An 18,408-nucleotide genomic window follows, 5' to 3' on the forward strand; every position below is an offset into this window, starting at 1 on the left:
AAGGCCATAGTTATTTTGAGCCAGTTTAATAAACATGTCATGACATTTAAATGAAATAACTGCACAGGAGGAAGCAATGCATTTCATCACAAAACATGTCCACATCTAACGATGCCATCTTGTGGTTTATGATTATAAGTAGCCCTGGCTTGGCTCTTATCTGGAACAAAACACTATAAAATCACCTCACAGAATATTTGCAAGCTGTGATAAATCAGGAAGCAGGTTTAAATGGCAGATAAATTCCACTCCCTTTTCCTGATGAGTTCATTTATTCGCTCCTTGGATCTTCTGGAGTAAATACTCCATCTGCAGGTTCAGATTTGGCTGTCCTTTCTTAGTCTTTTTGCTCAGCATTTGAAACGTCTCTGATTTTTTCTGCTTGTATCTCTGCAGGGCTTCTTCTCTCTGCTGTTTGTTCTTCAGGTACTCCTGGAATCAAAATGCAAATAAATAACGAGTTCAACACAAAGAACAAAGCCATTATTACAATTTGATAGCTGAGAAGAAAGAGGCAACATTTCACCTCTTTCTTTTTCCTCTGGTTCTCTCTGACTCTCTCAAATTCCTCCTTTGTCCGCTGGTAGGATGTCTTCTTCTCCATTTTCTTCTTCATGCGGTTGCTTATTGGAAGACTGCAAACAAAAACAAATAAAAACAGTTTCTTATTTAATTTATGAAAAGCATCAAAAAAGGGTTGACCTGAAAAAATGACTGATATGATAGGATAACATTCAACATTTACTCTACACTGGTAAAAAGAAAATCAAAGGTTGCCAGCAAAAAAATAAAGTTTCAAAAATTATCGTTTAAATTTGCAAGAATAAAAGAACGTAATTATTTTCAAACTAATCAAACTTCAAACCGATCTGAAGAGTGGAAACAGATCCAATCAAACTGTAAGAAAAAACATTTACTTTAGAAAAATTTATTTTTCTATTTCAATAGAAGCATTATGCCAATAAAATCGTCTGTAATGGTAGAATCCGTTATGGGGAGACCACAAAAAGAAAATGACTAAAAGAACATCTAAAGAATTAGCGCAAAACAGGACATGAAATGTGAATTTCTGTATTTGTGGGTTAACAAAAGGATAACAGATAAAACTACATATAGGTTTTGGAAACTGCGCACATAACTCAACATAAGGATATATTTCTGCTAATCGGTCACCTCTCCTTCTCTAAGGCCATCATTGGTTTGGGGTTCTCAGAAACTGAATCCATCTGTTCTGATCCTCCAATGAATTCCTCCTCCTCCTCCTCATCATCATCATCAACAGCAGCACTTTGTTTATCCTTGAGTTGTCCCTTTATTCTCAGCTTGCTCCTGTTCATCCTGTTGGTCCAGGCTTCATTCCTCAGTTTTTCTTCCTCTGCCAGATACAGATGTTTCAGATGTTCTGGATACTCTTCTTTATACAGAACTTTGGACTCAGTGGTCTGCTTTTTTCTCTCTTTTCGTAGCAGCTTGTTGTATTCATGTCTGACTTTCTGTTTTTTATCGAACGCAAATCCTCGTCCTGTGGAGAAAAGGTTAAGGTTTAGTTTCAGACCGACAACGTTCACTGAGAATTTACCACATTTGACAAACACTAACGATTTACTCCAACAGATGTTACTTTTGTCTGTCTTTTCGGAGAACCTACCTTCCTTCACGCTGCCTTTGAATTTGTGCTCAGGGATCCATTTTCTCTTCTTTTTAACTGCCGCTGTCGGCAGTTTTGCTTTATTAAAATGTACATCTTTCCCTGAAACTTTTGTATTCTTAACTTTTTGGCGTGTCGGAGCCATTTCAACATAATTTTGTCAAGAAAAACTCTTGTAATGTTCAAGCATGCTGTTCCTCTTTAGACGCTGCTTAATGACGTAGTTAACAGGCTTGACGAATCAATTACCGAAGATACGGTTCTTTCAATGAAAAACATGTCTTATCACGTTTTTGGCCGCACAACAAACACTATTAAAGACTTAAACGACAATATTTATAAATAAAAATCTAAATAGAATGAGGAAAAAAGCAATAAAGAAAAAAAATCGAGTAGTATTTTCGATTCCTAATGTCTTGGTTTACATCATCAGTAGGAAGCGGTACACATACCTCTGTGGTCCTCTTTATAGGGGATTTTAAAATGAATTCCTCTACTTACAGCCTTGCAGAAATTCAGCAGCGGATAGATGAAGTCAATCGGTTTCTATCTGTAACGCTTGGCATCGCTAATGCGCACACTGTGGAGTTTTACACTCACGACGTGTGGAAACGGTTCATGGCGGTGTCTCCGGAGGAGGTCCTGTCAGCTGTCATTTCTGATCTTGACCAGCAGATGGAGCCAAAGTTGAATGAAACGGGTAAACTCAAACAGAATTTTAATACCTTTTTAAATGGAATGACTTTGATCTTTGACTATTTACGTTAACGAATAAAAGCAATTTTGTTGCTTCATTAAAGTTTTTTTTCTATAGTTTTCAAATGAAGGAGCTGTTGATTTTCTTCACCCTGTCACCTGAAATAATCATGGCGTTTTTGTCTTTATGACAAAACAAGAAATTCAATTCTGCCCCCTTTTATCTCTGACAAATACGAAATAACTGTTCATTTAAATTTTGTTTGAGCTTATTGTTTTTTAGAGTTTCAGTTTCCTATTTTATGATCAAAAATATTTTTTCTGACAAACACCTTCATCTTTACCATAACTGATTTTATTAGCTTACTTTTATTTTAAGTCTTTATTGTCCTTTGTCATTCAAATTTAAATCACATGAAAGTGTTAAAACAGACAACAATTAACCTTTAGTTTTAAAGATGAAGCCAAGCTAAAATCATTTAGATTGTCTGAAAAAAGTAAATTAACATAATTTTCCTGTCTTCTAATACAGAAAATTCAAGGATCATGTTTGGGTTTTGTATCGATTCTAAGCAGCTGGTTGATATCCACAAACTGTTGCTGGCAGCAAAGACCCATTCTCTCTCCGGTCTAGGGGTGTGTATGAGCAGGGATGAGCTACTGAAGGATCTGAGAGGCAACACATCACAGTCTGCAGAGACTGGTATGGGAGGTTGTCAGCGTTGCTTTGTGAAACAGAAAACCAGTGATCTATTCTATTGTAGGGGTGAACGTTTGTTTTTGTGATGCAGGAGCAGAGCTGGAAGCAGATGAGTTCATGAACTCTAAGAAATCCCATGAAGTCCAGTGCATGTCTGAGGTAGTGGCCTGTTTGGCCCAGCATTGTGGAGTCAAGCAGGTAGAGTTAGTATGTGGCATTCTTGCAAAGAAGATACTTTTTTTTTCCTGAGATTATTTGATTTACGACTTATTTTCCATGCCAACCAACATATTTTAACTTCCAGGTGATCGATGTAGGATCAGGGAAGGGCTACTTGAGCTCTTTCTTGTCCCTGCAGTATGGCCTTCAAGTGTTTGGCATTGACTCATCCAGCACCAACACCCACGGTGCTCAGGAGAGGAACAGGAAGCTGAAGAAGTTCTCCCGAGCATACCAGAAGCATACAAAAGCAACAAGGAGCCGAACAGAGGCTGCACACTCACGTCAAGAGGAGAAAGTAAAAATAAAACCTGAGCCGAATGAGGACAAAGATGCTTTATGTGATCGTTTGGCAGGAAGTGGGTCACAGGAGGAGGAGAAGGTGTCAATCAGCTCTTTGCACATCAACCCTGCTGTGGAAACGCAGTCTGAGCTAATATCAGAAACAGGAGAGCCTTTCTTTAGCGTCCTGTCAGCAGATGTGATGGACTCGTCACCCCCCAGAGTTCCCCCGAGTCAGCTCAGCTCTGAAGAGAAGGAGAGGAGGAAGAGGGAGAACCTGGAGAGGAAAGCTCAAAGCAGAAAAGATGGCACCAGCGGTGTGTTTTCACCTCTCACATCATTTGTCACGGCACAAACGGAGCTGCGAGAGCTCATCTCTGAGCTGAAGGTGAGGAGAAACGAAAAAAACAAAAAGTGGTTGTTGGGAATGAATTTACTGTGTGTCAGGTGGAGGAAGAGCAGAGCAGAGCAGAGCTCAGTTCCCATAGCAGCTTCTAGAATTACTGTAACATCTGCAGGAGTTAGCATGTCTGAAGCAAACGTAGGGTGTGTCTGCAGTGCTACATCTGCAGCACGTCATCATCAATAAACCCCTCCATCCATCGTCACCCTTACCCTATACTTCATCCTCTTTTCTCTCCCTCCTCTGCGGGATTTCTCTGGAATCTAGGATGCTGTCGTGGTCGGCCTGCACACGTGTGGAGACCTGGCTCCCAGCACACTGAAGATGTTTGTGGATAAACCAGAGCTGGCTGCAGTCTGCGGCGTTGGCTGCTGTTATCACCTTCTGTCTGAGGAGTTTGACCCTTCTGGCCATGGTATACACACACACACACACACACACACACACACACACACACACACACACACACACACACACACACACACACACACACACACACACACACACACATATTCTGAACATGGTACAGACACACACACACACACACATTCTGAACATGGTACACACACACACACACACTCACACACACACACACACACACACACACACACACACACATATTCTGAACATGGTACAGACACACACACACACACACATTCTGAACATGGTACACACACACACACACTCACACACACACACACACACACACACACACACACACACACACACACACACACACACACACACTCACACATATTCTGAACATGGTACAGACACACACACACACACATTCTGAACATGGTACACACACACACACACACACACACACACACACACACACACACACACACACACACACACACACACACACACACACACACACACATTCTGAACATGGTACAGACACACACACACACACTCACACACACATATTCTGAACATGGTACACACACACACACATACACCAAGCAATGTGTCTATAGTTATATTGTGATTTCTTAGTAAATATTCTATTTGGCGAGAGATAAACTTTATTGTATTTATCCTAGTGGATCTCTAATTAAACGGGTAAACTAGCAGTAACACATCCAACGTCAAGAAAAGCAAAAAGTTATTATCAGGAGAGGGAGATTGTTTAAGTGGTTAGCAGCAGTGTGCTAGACGATGGCCCCCTCCATGAGGCTACCACAGCTCAGCAGAACGTCATTGTAGCTTCTTCTGGGGAGAAAAACACTTAGAGAGAAAATAAAGTTAACAGCTGAAATTGCAGAAAATAATACAGTTAAAGAGCAGATTGTAGAAGAAAGTAGTAGAGTGTGAAAAGTGGTCAGTGTGTCCTCCAGCAGTCTAAGCCTATAGCAGCATAATTACAGAGATAACTCTGGATAACCTAGCCTTTTTAGATGGAGGCACGTTGGAGGCAGGGCAAGGGAGAGCCGTCTTTACCGACTGTACACTCCACCTCCCTCTACTCCCCCACTTGTCCAGATCTAGGCTAACATCAAATTTTAACCATCTGACCATCAAATAAAAATGTTTTAAGCCTAGTCTTAAAAGTAGACAAGGCGTCTGCCTCACGGACTAAGGCTGGGAGCTGGTTCCACAGGAGAGGAGCCTGATAACTAAAAGATCTGCCTCCCATCCTAATTTTAGATATTCTGGGAACCACCAGTAAACCTGCAGTCTGAGAGCAAAGTGCTCGGTTAGGAACGTATGGAACAATCAGATCACTGATGTATGATGGAGCCTGATTATTAAGAGCTTTATATGTGAGAAGAAGGATCTTAAAATCTATTCTGAATTTAACAGGTAGCCAATGTAGGGAAGCTAAGACAGGAGAGATATGATCTCTCTTTTTAATTCTCATCAGATCTCTAGCTGCAGCATTTTGGACAAGCTGAAGACTTTTAACTACATTCTGTGGACTTCCTGAGAGTAATGAATTACAGTAATCCAGTCTTGATGTAATAAATGTATGAACTCGTTTTTCAGGATCACTCCTGGAAAGGATGCTTCTAATCTTAGCAATATTCCGAAGGTGGAAAAAGAAAATCCTACAAACCTGTTTAACTTGGGATTTGAATGATATGTCCTGGTCAAAGATAACACCAAGGTTCCTTACTTTGTTCTCTGAGATTAATGTAATGCCATTCAGGTCAGGTGATTGGCTAAGCAATTTCCTTTTCTGGATAGCTCAAAGATGAGAACTTCCGTCTTGTCTTGATTTAAAAGCAAAAAGTTTAGAGTCATCCAATTTTTTATGTCCTCAAGACAAGCCTGTAATCTACCTAACCGATTAGGTTAATCAGGGTTAATGGATAAATATAACTGAGTATTGTCAGCATAACAGTGGAAGTTTATCCCATGCTGTCTAATGATTTTACCATTTGGGAGCATATATATAGTAAAAAGAATTGGTCCAAACACTGAACCCTGTGGTACTCCACAAGTAACCCTGGAGTATGAAGAAGATTTGTCATGTACATTTACAAAATGAAATCTATCAGACAGGTAGAGTTTAAACCAGCCTAACGCTGTTTCTTTGATCCCTACAACATGTTCAAGTCTTTCTAAAAGAACATTGTGATCAACTGTGCCAAAGGCAGCACTGAGATCTAACAAGACTAGAACAGACACAAGATTCTTATCTGAGGCCATGAGAATATCATTTGTAACTCTCACTAACACAGTTTCAGTGCTGTGATACTCTCTAAAACCAGACTGAAATTCCTCAAACAGATCATTAGTGTTTAAATGCTCACATACTTGGATGGCAACTATTTTCTCCAGGACTTTGGATAAAAATGGAAGGTTAGATATTGGTCTATAATTCATTGGGTCATCTGGATCCAGAGAAGGCTTCTTAAGTGAAGGTTTGATTACAGCAACCTTAAAATCTTGTGGTACATACCCATTTACTAAGGATAGATTGATTGTATCTAGAATGGGGGCAGTAACCGAAGGAAATGCTTCTTTAAATAATTTGGTTGGGATTGGATCCAAAATGCAAGTTGAAGGTTTAGATTAAGCTAATATTTTTGATAACTCTGAAAGCTCAACTGGATCAAAACGGTTCAAGCACAGATGAGGTTCTACAGTTACCTCTGATGCTGCCTCACTTACTGAGGAAGAAGAAATCGCATTAGGGAGGATGCTAAAGATTTTGTTTCTAATAGAATTAATTTTACTTGTAAAAAATCCCATGAAGTCATTGCTGCTGAGGGCTAAGGGAATAGATGGCTCAGAGCTATGATTCTGTGTAAGTTTAGCAACTGTACTGAAGAGAAATTTAGGATTATTCTTATTCTCCTCAATTAACGCTGAGAAATAAGCAGTTCTAGTTTGTCGAAGCTTATTTTTATAAAGCACAAGACTATTTTTCCAGGATAGGTAGGCCTCCTCATGGTACGTAGAGCGCCATGTTCTCTCCAATTTTCTAGAGTTTTGTTTTAAGGCTCGTAAATGAGAATTAAACCAGGGAGCCAACTTCCTGTCCCTAATTACCTTCTTTTTTAAAGGGGCAACATCATCTAATGCCACACGTAAAGAGGAAGTAACATGATGAACTAAGGCATCAATTTGTGAGGGGCTAGAACTGAAAATATTGCCCTCTGCTACATGCCTCTGAGATGCTGAGGACAGTAAAGATGGAACAGTTGATTTAAAAGATGCAACTGCGTTGTCAGATAGAGACCGACTATAGTGAAATTTACTTTCATGTCTCGAGAACTCAGTTATAAAAAACTCAAAGGTTATCAGAAAGTGGTCCGAGAGGACTGGATTATGTGGAAAGATCGTTATTTCCTCAGACTCTATGCCATAAGTCAGCACAAGGTCTAATGTATGATGGCAGGAGTGGGTGGAGCTATGTATTCTTTGAGTAAAACCAATTGAGTCTAAGATATTACTAAAGGCTACATTGAGGCTATCATTTTCAATGTCCACATGAATGTTAAAATTAGGGATGCACCGATACCTCTTTTTTCCAAACCAATACGATACCGATACTTGGATCTGAGTACTTGCCGATGCCGATTACCGATACCAATACTTCCACCACACAATAAAAATGCAATGATTTGGAATACAGATTTTATTTTATTTTCTGCTTTCAACAGGAAAAGACTGCGAGGTAGATAAAAAGTAAAATATATGAATGGAAATCATCACAAAACTAAAATATTAGGTGAACAGAAATGACAAGTTACAGTGAAGCCATTTTCAAGCAACTGCATTGGTATCGGTTCCTGGTATCGGTTAACTTTTACCGATACCGATACTGATATTGGTATCGGCTCCGATACCAGTATCGCTATCGGTGCATCCCTAGTTAAAATCCCCCACTACAATGACCTTATCAGTATTTAGCACCAAATCAGATAAAAAATCAGAGATCTGATCCAAAAACTCAGAGTAAGGGCCTGGTGGACGATATAAAACTACAAACAAGAGTGGTTTTACAGTTTTGCAATCTGGATTAGGAAAACTAAGAATAAGATGTTCGAACGAACTGAACTAAGAATAAGATGTTCGAACGAACTGTAGCTATTAATTGGTAAGGGACTGATTAATAAGTCTGAATGAAAAATGGTTGCTACTCCTCCTCCTCGCCCTGTACTTCGAGCAATGTGATGATTTAAATAATTTGAAGGAGTCGACTCATTTAAGCTAACATAGTCCTCTTGCTGCAGCCAGGATTCTGTGAGAGAGAGCAAAGAAATCTGCTTATCACAAATTAAGTCATTAACTAACAAAGTCTTAGAAAAAATAGACCTAATGTTGAATAACTCACATTTAATTTTTCTAGTTTTCAGCTCAGTTGAATTTGTTCTAATATTTATGAGATTTCCATGATTTGCTTTATTAAGCCTGATATTGAATCTGTGTGATTTTGGCCGTGGGCAGGACACTGTCTCTATGGGGTAGTGGGTGGGTAACAGTACAGAAGCTGCAGAGGGGTGGGTTAAACTACGACTCTGCTTCCTGGTCTGGACCCTGGGTTGTCATGGAGGACTAATAAAACTGGCCATGTTCCTAGAAAGAAGAGCTGCTCCATCCAAAGGGGGATGGATGCCATCTCTCCGCATCAGACCAGGTTTTCCCCAAAAAGTTTTCCAATTATAGCCCACGTTGTTGTGATCTTACCTGGTAAAAACATGTCCGCTGCAAATCTGAGGGCTGCTAGTCCGCTTGATTGGTTGCTGCAGTTCATCTCCATCCTCAGTCTCCATCAAAGTTATTAAAAAAAACAAAACGAGTTGAGTTTACATCCTTGTCTGTTAGTGCAGCCGATCACGCAGCAAGCTAAAACCATTTTACTGTCAAGTCAACTAAAGAAAAGCGATAAAAGGCTACAAACTGGCTTGTTTTGACTAACTTCACTTGAGTTTCGACGGGTGTAAACGGTCTTTTTGCCGTCCATCATGGCGAAGGCGGCGGTCCCATGAGTGGCGTGACGTCACGTGCAAAGGGTCAATAAAGACAAAAAAGCAAACATCTGCTGTCAGAAAAACACATGAAAAGGTAAATCAACACAATATTGGGAATACGTTTTTTTTTCTTACCATTTTTTTGCACCAGAAAACAACAAAAATAAAAATAAAATATCAAACACATCAAAGGCAGGAAAATCTACTTTTAGGAGAACTTAGTGGGGAAAACGGCATCATAATCTGTGAAAACACAACAAAATAATGCTTTTACTCACATTTGCTTCACCAAACACATGCTAACAATAAAAGATAAAACTATAACATTTTCTTGTTGTTCATTAAAACATTTGCTTGTAGTTGGCTGCAGCTTGGCACCTCTGGGGAAAAAACAATCCATCCATCCATCTATTTTCTGAACCCGCTTGTCCATGCGGGGGGGGGGGGGGGGGGGGGGGGGGGTTGTGCCTGGTGCCTATCTCCAGCGGTCAACAGGCAATCAGGCGGGGTACACCCTGGACAGAGAGCCGGTCCATCGCAGGGCAACACAGAGACACACAGGACAAACAACCACACACACACACACCTAAGGACAATTTAGACAGACCACTCAACCTAACAGTCATGTTTTTGGACTGTGGGAGGAAGCCGGAGTACCCGGAGAGAACCCACGCATGCACTGGGAGAACATGCTAACTCCATGCAGAAAGATCCCAGGCCGGGAAGCGAACCCAGGACCTTCTTGCTGCAAGGCAACAGCTCTAACCACTGCACAGCCAAACAATCTAATAAAAAATAAATAAAAATGAAAACTTCTGAGAGTCAGAAGCCAATCTGCAGATCAAGCTGGCCTCAGGGAGTCATTGTTGGAATCATTACATCTTATTTATAGATTTAAAGGTTTACATTGGATTTTGCCAAACTTTATTTAGAAAACAAATCAATTAGAAGGGTTGAGGATGTTTCACCACATAATCTGGTTTATATGCTCCCGGCCCCTGGTTTGTGAGGGAAGACGTCTCTCTGCAGCTGATGCGGCATCACATCATCTCGTGTTCAGCCCTCAGAGCTCGCCTCCATGCCAGCTAGGAGTGGAACATTATATCATGACAGTCGGTGAACAAAGACTTCAGCTCACGCACACACGCTCAGTCTGGGCTGCAGGCCAGCTGCCATGGTGGCCCGCCTCACCCAAAGAAGGAATTAAAGGCGTTCGTTTAAACTGCTCATCTGGAATTCTGGTGATTCTTCAAGTGCATCATCCATACCTAGCACCTTCTTTTGGGCCAGTAGGCCATCATCATGGAATGATTCACATCAATGATTTAATATCCCAACATTACATATTTATGTCTACTGCTAAGAATCCCTTCAGGCAACAAAAATGCACACGGCTGCGCGGCGACATAGGCACGTTCTGAGCAGGAGCTGCACTCGTGGAAACAGTTAGAGGAAGCCCAAGTGTTCAGTCAGCACTCGCTCAGAGTTTATCTGTCTGTTCTCACAGAGTGTTCGCAGACGGCGTGTGGTTTCCCCCTCAGTCAGTACCTCCGCCGTCAGTCCTGCTTCTGCGGCAGAAATGCCAGGATGTCAGCATGTTTGGTGAGTCTGTTGATGTAAAAAGTGTGTGTGTCAGGCTGGACGAGTAAAAAAAAATAAAAATAACACACTGCGACTGACAGTGAAGAGGGCTGACGAGCCAAGATGTTTTCAGCACCTACAGCCGAGGCTCATACCTTTGATTATCTTGTTGCGCCGGTTCCTGTGGTCTAAACCATCATGGTCTGACAGTGAGGTTGGAACATTCTTGAGACAGCGTTGGGGGCGGGGCTAATGAGTTGGACCTGCCTACTCTGTCAGTCAAATAATCAATGAATTGATGCCGTTTGATGTTTCCCGTTAACTTTTAAACCAACTCATCCATCTTTTTTTTTTTATCTAGAATATTTTATTTTGCTTTCCACGAAACGTTTCACCCTCAACAGTTTCATTTCTTTTCACAAAACAGGCTCTGGAGAGGGTTTCACTTGGCCAGGGGGTGAGTAAGGCCTGTGTGCTAATTATTATCGATATCATCCACTGATAATTATCCATCGCACCAGACTGGAAGCATTTTTATCTAATCGTTTGTTGCATTCATCTAGTTTCCAACCGCGTTATCTTCACCATAGATCCGTTTGTGCTTTTAAACAGTCAGCCCATTAATTCTGTCGTCTTAAGCCTCTGATTGACTTTGGTGTATTTATCTGAAGTGTTCCGAGGCTGCAGGCCCATTCTGAGACACGAAACTCATCGCCATTAATATGGAATGTTTATAAATATTAATGCAATCACGGAAAGATTGATTACTTGCTGGAATGGAGGTATGAAGCTTGATTGCTCACTAGTGTTGCATTAAGCTTGGAAATTGTCAGAATTATTCATCGAGGAGTTTGCACACGAGCTGCATGATGGGAAGCAGATTTGGTTTTTTCTTTCTGCTACAGATTCAGATGGAGTCTTTGTTCTTCAGAGCCGTGCTGCATGTTCTTCTGAGGGACCACTACAGCTCCTATAAAAGGTAATAATTTCCCTTTCTGACGTTTTGCCTCCATCAGCAGCGGTTACATTTGTCTGGATGACGGAGAACAGAAAGGATGTGGAGCTTGCGTTTGGGTTTGTTTTCAGTGTTCTGAACCAAAAAAGAGGTTTTGTTTCTGGTTTGTTTGGATTCCAAATGAACTGAAACCTGCAAACCAGAGCCACGTGGACTGAGACGCAAGCCAGGCTCCGGTGAATGATCAGGTCACGCCTAATGAATTATAAACTCTGGAGGCTAAGATTAGTTCAGAGATTATCTTCAGCGTGTTGACCGCCGGCTTTAGTCGTTAGGGCAGCTGCGGCTGGAATATGAGAACATGCCGATTGTGTCGCTTTGAGCTTGGTGCAACATCAGAGGAAATGTGACAGTTTCACCCAAAAGATAAGAACAGACAACTCTGACAGGAATTCATCAAAGCTTTCCAAATATGTGCACTTTACAAAAGTCCTGGAATTCAGGAAGTCGGTGGTTTTTACTGCTCGGCTTAGGAGAACAATGCTGGGAGTTTTAGCAGATCTCAGTTCAGTTCTTATCAAAAATTCAGACCCGAGGATCAAATGTCCCAGAAGATCTCCCGAACATCAGTTTATCTGCTGACATTGCTGTTTACTTTCTATTATTTGCTCCAAACAGAACATTTCCATCGTCATTTAGTGCTTTAGAAGTTGGGCAGGTTCCAGTTTAAATGTAGACACACATCATGAGACTGAAGGAGTGACAGGTTGTTTACTTCATGGTGCCAAAATCTGAGAAATAATAAAACGTGTTTGTTCCACAGTGAAAAACGAGTTGGGAATGTTTATTCCAAGACAAAATCCTTTGTGGACTACGTCCGTCGGGCGCTGCGCAGGCTGGAGTTGGATGACTCAAAGGTCAGTTGGAGAAAGCCGTTCTCGTCTTGCACCTTCCAGAGCCAACCGTCGGAAACGTTCCCTAAACGCCGGTTTAACTAAAACACCAAGTCTGGGTTTAGATTCGATCTGTACTCAAAAGCTCCAAATCAGAGTTTCAGTTTGTTTAGCTCATTCCTTCTTGGGGTCATAATGTAGCCAGAAGGAGTCACCTTGAGCCGATTGCTTGTCTGGTTGCCCCGGGCAACCAAGAGAATAGGCTGATGTATTTCTATCTGTTATAAGTTTCTCACAACTCTCAAAAGCTACAGACTTTTTAGTCCCTTTTATCCCCGGGATGATTTGCCCTCTTTATGTGACGCCTCATCCTGGTTGTGCTTCAGCTCTCAGACGGAGAAATTCAAAGCTACCAGGACGCGTACCGAGCTCGGATGGAGGAGATGCACGCCTTTAACATGGTACGTTCTCAACTCGCCTTTATAAAACCTGACAACCTGCCGTTGTTTTGTTTTTTACTCAGAACTATTTCCTCCTCAATCATCTTTTTGATATCCGTGTGAAATATTTTCATTCCTGCAAACTGCCCCCCCCCCCCCCCCCCCCCCCAAAAAAGACAGACCTGTTGGGAATACCATGGCTGTACAGAGGCAGAGGAAAACCAGCCTCGTGGTCACTAATTATATTGTCAGCCAGAATTCAAATGTCATTTTTCCTGAAATAAAACATGAAGATGCTTTTTTTCCGGGAGGGACTGCCCAAGTCGTTGAGCGCTGTTACAACAATTACCAACTTGAGTCAAACACTTTTACATATAGAACTTGTTTTTTTATATTTAGTTGAAGGTGACCCTCGCGCCGTGTATTGAAGGTCTGATTCTTCTGGATCGCCTCTGCTACCTTAAAGAACAGGTAACATCCAACTCTGATAAAACTATTTCTGTCTGAAGGAAATTATTTTAAGCAAGATGGAAGAGTGAAGCACGGTGGTGGAATCCTCATTATATGTGGAAAAAGAAGTGCCTAAACATGTTCATGCTCATTCAGTTCAGTTTGCTGGACGTCCTGTTCAGTGGCCACGTTCACGAAAATAAGGTCTAAAATTTATACTGAGAAACTTGGAACTGAAGCGAATAGTCAGAAAAAAACAACTTTGAAAGAATCCTTTGCCATTGTAACTCTCATGTTTCAGCTGGAGTTTTATTCTGACTGACTGGAGCAGCTCACTGATTGGGACTTGAGTTTTTGTGTCCCAGGTGATTAAAGAGAACTCGTGGAAATGTCAGATAAAATCAGGACTTCTGACATTAACAAAGGTGTCAGCTAAATCGAGTCAAGCCTGCAGTTTGTCCTCCCGTGCTTCTGCAGCCAAGCACAACATGCTAATCTTTACTCTAAGTCACTGCGAGGAGCTATCAGAGCGCTTTGAAGTAAAGAGTCCTGTAATCAAACGTTGTAACACACAGCAATGGTCAGCTCCACCGTACGGAGGAGGAGGGGAACGGGGATGGATCTGCGGTAAGATGATCCATGTGATAAGTGAGCTGAAGGTTTAATCACACAAACACAGACTGGTCAGGTGGGGAGTTGTTTGGCCATGTGTGTACAAGGAAACGGCTTCCAACAAAGAAAAACTCTGCACATGAACGTAGAGATGATGTATGCGCGCCTGAACACGATGATGTGGTAAAGTTTCTTTCTGTGCTGCAGGACGGCGTATCCTCTGCTCTGGTGCAACTGTTTAACCCCCTGCTGTCCCCAAGGTGCTACGCACTCATCGGACTTAAGAGTCTTGCAAACGCAACAAGCTGAGGAACGGAGACACACACACACACACACACACACACACACACACACACACATGCCACCTGTAATTTATTGAATTATAGGCTTTCTGGTTATTTTCTTTGTGATTTTGTGAAAACATTTGATTTTAGGGAACACCAAGGCCTTCAAAGGTCTTGCTGGATTTTACTGGATGACATTTAGAAACCCCGTTTTCCCGTTCTAATAAAAATGTAAAGACAAATCTTTATTTTTCTTAAAGTAAATTTAGAGTAAATGCTTTTATGACTTAATATGTTTGGCCAGGAATGACAGATGAGACATAAAATTAGCTTAACTTGATGTGTGCTTGTTGGAAAAAGTTGCAAATGAACTGTTATTTTTAAATCCTGCATGGATGCAAGTTTCACGCATCACTAAAATATTTACAGATTTATAGATTCTGTTTTTAACATTAACTCAGGGCATGTACTGAAAGAGGTCCAGATTTCACCAGAAATAAACTAAAAGAAGGAACGAGGAGCTTCGAAGATGTTCAGCAGCTGTTTGTGTGATTTCCTTTGACTCATTTGTGATTTTTTACAACATGATAGGGAATCTAAAATATCAGGACAGAATGCTCTTTCTCACTATGTGACAAAACATTCCCTCTGATCACCACCTCTGTGCTCCACTGTTGTAGCCACAGCAGCAGCGGCCTGCACATCTGTCAGAGCTGCTGTGGTGAAACGGTGTTTTTTATCTTGGCGAGGACAAACGGTGAGGCGCTGGGCTGTATCTGGGTCCAGCGGCGTGTTCGGCTGTCTGTGCTGAAGCAAACACAAGTCAGAGATGGGAATAGAACTTTTTTTGGGAATCGAACACTTCCAGGTTTTGTCGCAGCCAAGTGAGTCATGTCCTGTCAACCTGCTTATCCTCAGAGGCTCGCACGCAGTCTGTGCATATACGTGTTTATAGATAAACACTCATCCAGCCTGCTGAAAGCATCTGCACAGACGACAGGAAAAAGATCCCGAGTATGGGTCGGTAAGCTTCAGTTTCCTGACATTGCACCCAAAAGAGGGCAGGAAAAAGGCATCCAGGATGTGAAGGAGGAATTCCCACCTCTGATGACTTTTCCCTGCAAGGTAGGAATGAGAGGATGTGAGGGGAGTGAGTCAACACTTTGACTTTTAGCTTTGATGTGAGTTCTGGATCAAACATGCACCGTTGACTACCGTCAGATTTGACATTCATAAGCTTTGATTTTAAAAACAAACAACCTTGACTAAGCTGACTTAATGGGAGGAAAGTTGGAGATTTGTTGAGCTTGTAACTAAAGCAGCAGAAGAATCAGGAGGAACACGTGTCCTGGTGTGGGATGTCATCGTTAAAACATGTCTGCTGAAAATGAATCACGATGTCCTGATTCATCTGAACTGGAACCTTTTAGACCAAAGAAACCCCAAAGCAGCACCTTTGTGCAACTCTACCGCTCAGCCGGACAGAGGTGAGCTCATTTCAGGTTAAAGTCATCATCTCTCACTTCGTGCACATTTACCCTCTGAGGATGCACAGGGACAAAATGTCTTTCACACCTGCCACGGATGCATCGTAGGAGTGCAAACGGGCTTGTCAGGAAGTTCAAACGTTTTAGTCTGGGCCTCAAGCAGCTGCCGTTTCCAGTATGAAACATTTCTGTCACACTTCTCGTCCCTCTTATTATTTTCCATCACCCCTGCCCAGTTCCCTTTAAATTTCATCCGATCGTATTAAATCACTCTGAAACATCTGAACAGAAACAACTTTAAACTCAAACAGAACTGGAGACAATTGAAAAGACAAGATCAAAAATGCTTTGAGGAATGATTTGCCTGGTTTGATGATCCGTTTGGAGAATATCCTGTTGGGACAGGCCCAGATGGATGGGACAGGACTAGGTGAAGGCCACCAGGTTTACGTCCTAAATAAATAACTAGAAATGAGATCAGAAGAATGTATTTGTTTGTCTTTGATGTTCAGAGCTGGAGCAAAGGCAGCTCAGATGAAAAATTGATGGGATCTTTTTTTCTGTCGTGTATTTTTTTATACTTTATTCAGCAGCTTTGGAACGTCTGAGAAAAATACTCCACGTGGTAAAATGACCACTTGGATCTGAAACATCATTAGTGTATAAAGCATAGCCTGATTAGACCCTGAACAACCACCATGCTCCCTTTTACTCAAAACAAAGTCAGACTTCTGATTTTCCGGGCAGAATGTTCCCTTAAAGATAGAAATAGATTTGGATGTTGATTAGAGATAGCGGAACTTCAACACCATGGCATCTATTTTAGTTAGCCTAGACCTCCAGCTCTGATTGTTTCCTCTGATGTGTATCTGCTGGGTGGAGATACGGCCGTTCCGGAGTGAACAACGGGGAAATCACCATTACCCTCTTAGAGCAGCTGAAATGGTGAAGACACATCTCTTAATGAAAGCTCTGAAGAAAGCTGATGTTTTAAAGAAATAATGGAACACTCCCTAAATATTAGAAACACAAACCAGACTATTCATTTGTTCTGTTAACTGTCGATTTCGGATATTAACACTTTTGGGGAATGTTTAGCTGTAGAACAATTTGGCCATGTCACACCTCTTTCGTCATCTTTATTGTATCGTTAGTTTTGTTTTTGCGTTTCTTCCGAGTCAACTTTTAGATTTTACTTTACCCTCATTTGTGTAACAGATTTCACTTGCGTCTCCTCTGCAGCTCATTTACATTAGTTTATTTTTCTGACTGGAGGACAAATATCTTCCCTTCTGGAATAGGACCAAAGTTCAGCAACTCCTGGAGCTCCTGCACGTCTGTCTGACTGACTTGTGCAGTGACTTGTCCATCGGAGGTGCTAAAATGTCAACTTTTTTTTGCTGAACAGTAAAGCTGCACAATTTCCTGGAGAACATTCATTTGCAACAGCATTGTTGAATATTGTGATATCATCAACTGTGATGAACTCAAATTGTTAGGCAGCCCAAAACAAGGCAGCTCGCATTTGGTCCCCCCCCCTATCTAGCCACAGTCCTGAACAGACATTAATCCTGCGCTCCAGCTCGCTGCCCCTCATTCTAGGTGTTGGACTCGTGGGGACCGGGCTTTCTCAGTCATAGCTCCGTCACTCTGGAACCAGAAGCCTCACTCACAGAAACAGTCGTGTGCAACCTGAAGCTTTAAGTTCCTCTGATGTTTCAGTAAACTCTACTGTTGTTTTCTGTATATTATATGGTATGAATTCAGATTTTCTGCAATATTGATGTTGCACACAATTGTTGTTTTTGATATATTGGACCATGTTGTCCATTTAAATGAGCAAAATAACAGTTAAAGCATGTATGCATGTTTAAAACATCACCCCCCCCCCCCAAAAAAAATTATAGTCCAACATGCTGAATGTTTTTTTATGAGCAAAATAAAATGTGCTTTCAATGAGGGATGTCATGAGTTTTAAATTATATGCTGTACAGATGATTGTCACTTTCTAAAGCAACATAACACAAATGGCAAACAAACCATTACATCATATTATCAAATGTGGCATGAATTCAGACTTGATGTTGGAATCCTGTCGAGTGAGAAGAGCCGTCATTTAACCAAACTTGTAATGTTTTTGTTCCTTCATAGGCTGGCTTGATTTCTCTTCTCAGATGTTTTAATCAGACTGAAGTTACAGCAGTTTCCCCTTATTTTATCAGTACAGATTTGGGTCAGTCTGACATTTTCAAGCATTTCTTCAAATATAATTAAAAACCAATATTTTGAGGTTAATTTAAAGATTGAAGACCAGGTTGTTTTTCTTGAT

General features: G+C 41.3%; 2 protein-coding genes across 2 annotated transcripts; one reads left to right on the top strand and one right to left on the bottom strand.

Moving 5' to 3' along the window:
- Positions 1–10: 10 nt before the first annotated feature.
- ccdc59 (coiled-coil domain containing 59) lies at positions 11–1,804 on the bottom strand. The gene is made up of 4 exons (XM_015959550.3): positions 1,649–1,804; positions 1,174–1,522; positions 527–635; positions 11–432 (listed from the first exon to the last, which is right to left on the bottom strand). The coding sequence occupies exons 1-4, from the start codon at positions 1,791–1,793 to the stop codon at positions 268–270; spliced, it is 768 nt and encodes a 255-aa protein (XP_015815036.3). The 5' UTR covers positions 1,794–1,804; the 3' UTR covers positions 11–267.
- A 255-nt stretch (positions 1,805–2,059) lies between these two features.
- On the top strand, positions 2,060–15,128 carry mettl25 (methyltransferase like 25). Its single transcript, XM_015959537.3, has 12 exons — positions 2,060–2,348; positions 2,877–3,047; positions 3,136–3,242; positions 3,349–3,933; positions 4,216–4,363; positions 10,885–10,979; positions 11,386–11,415; positions 11,864–11,937; positions 12,737–12,830; positions 13,193–13,267; positions 13,646–13,717; positions 14,516–15,128. The coding sequence occupies exons 1-12, from the start codon at positions 2,060–2,062 to the stop codon at positions 14,615–14,617; spliced, it is 1,842 nt and encodes a 613-aa protein (XP_015815023.3). The 3' UTR covers positions 14,618–15,128.
- The last annotated feature ends 3,280 nt before the right edge of the window (positions 15,129–18,408 follow it).

The sequence above is a fragment of the Nothobranchius furzeri genome, chromosome 1, assembly GCF_043380555.1.
Source record: "Nothobranchius furzeri strain GRZ-AD chromosome 1, NfurGRZ-RIMD1, whole genome shotgun sequence".
In the NCBI taxonomy this organism is placed as follows: domain Eukaryota; kingdom Metazoa; phylum Chordata; class Actinopteri; order Cyprinodontiformes; family Nothobranchiidae; genus Nothobranchius; species Nothobranchius furzeri.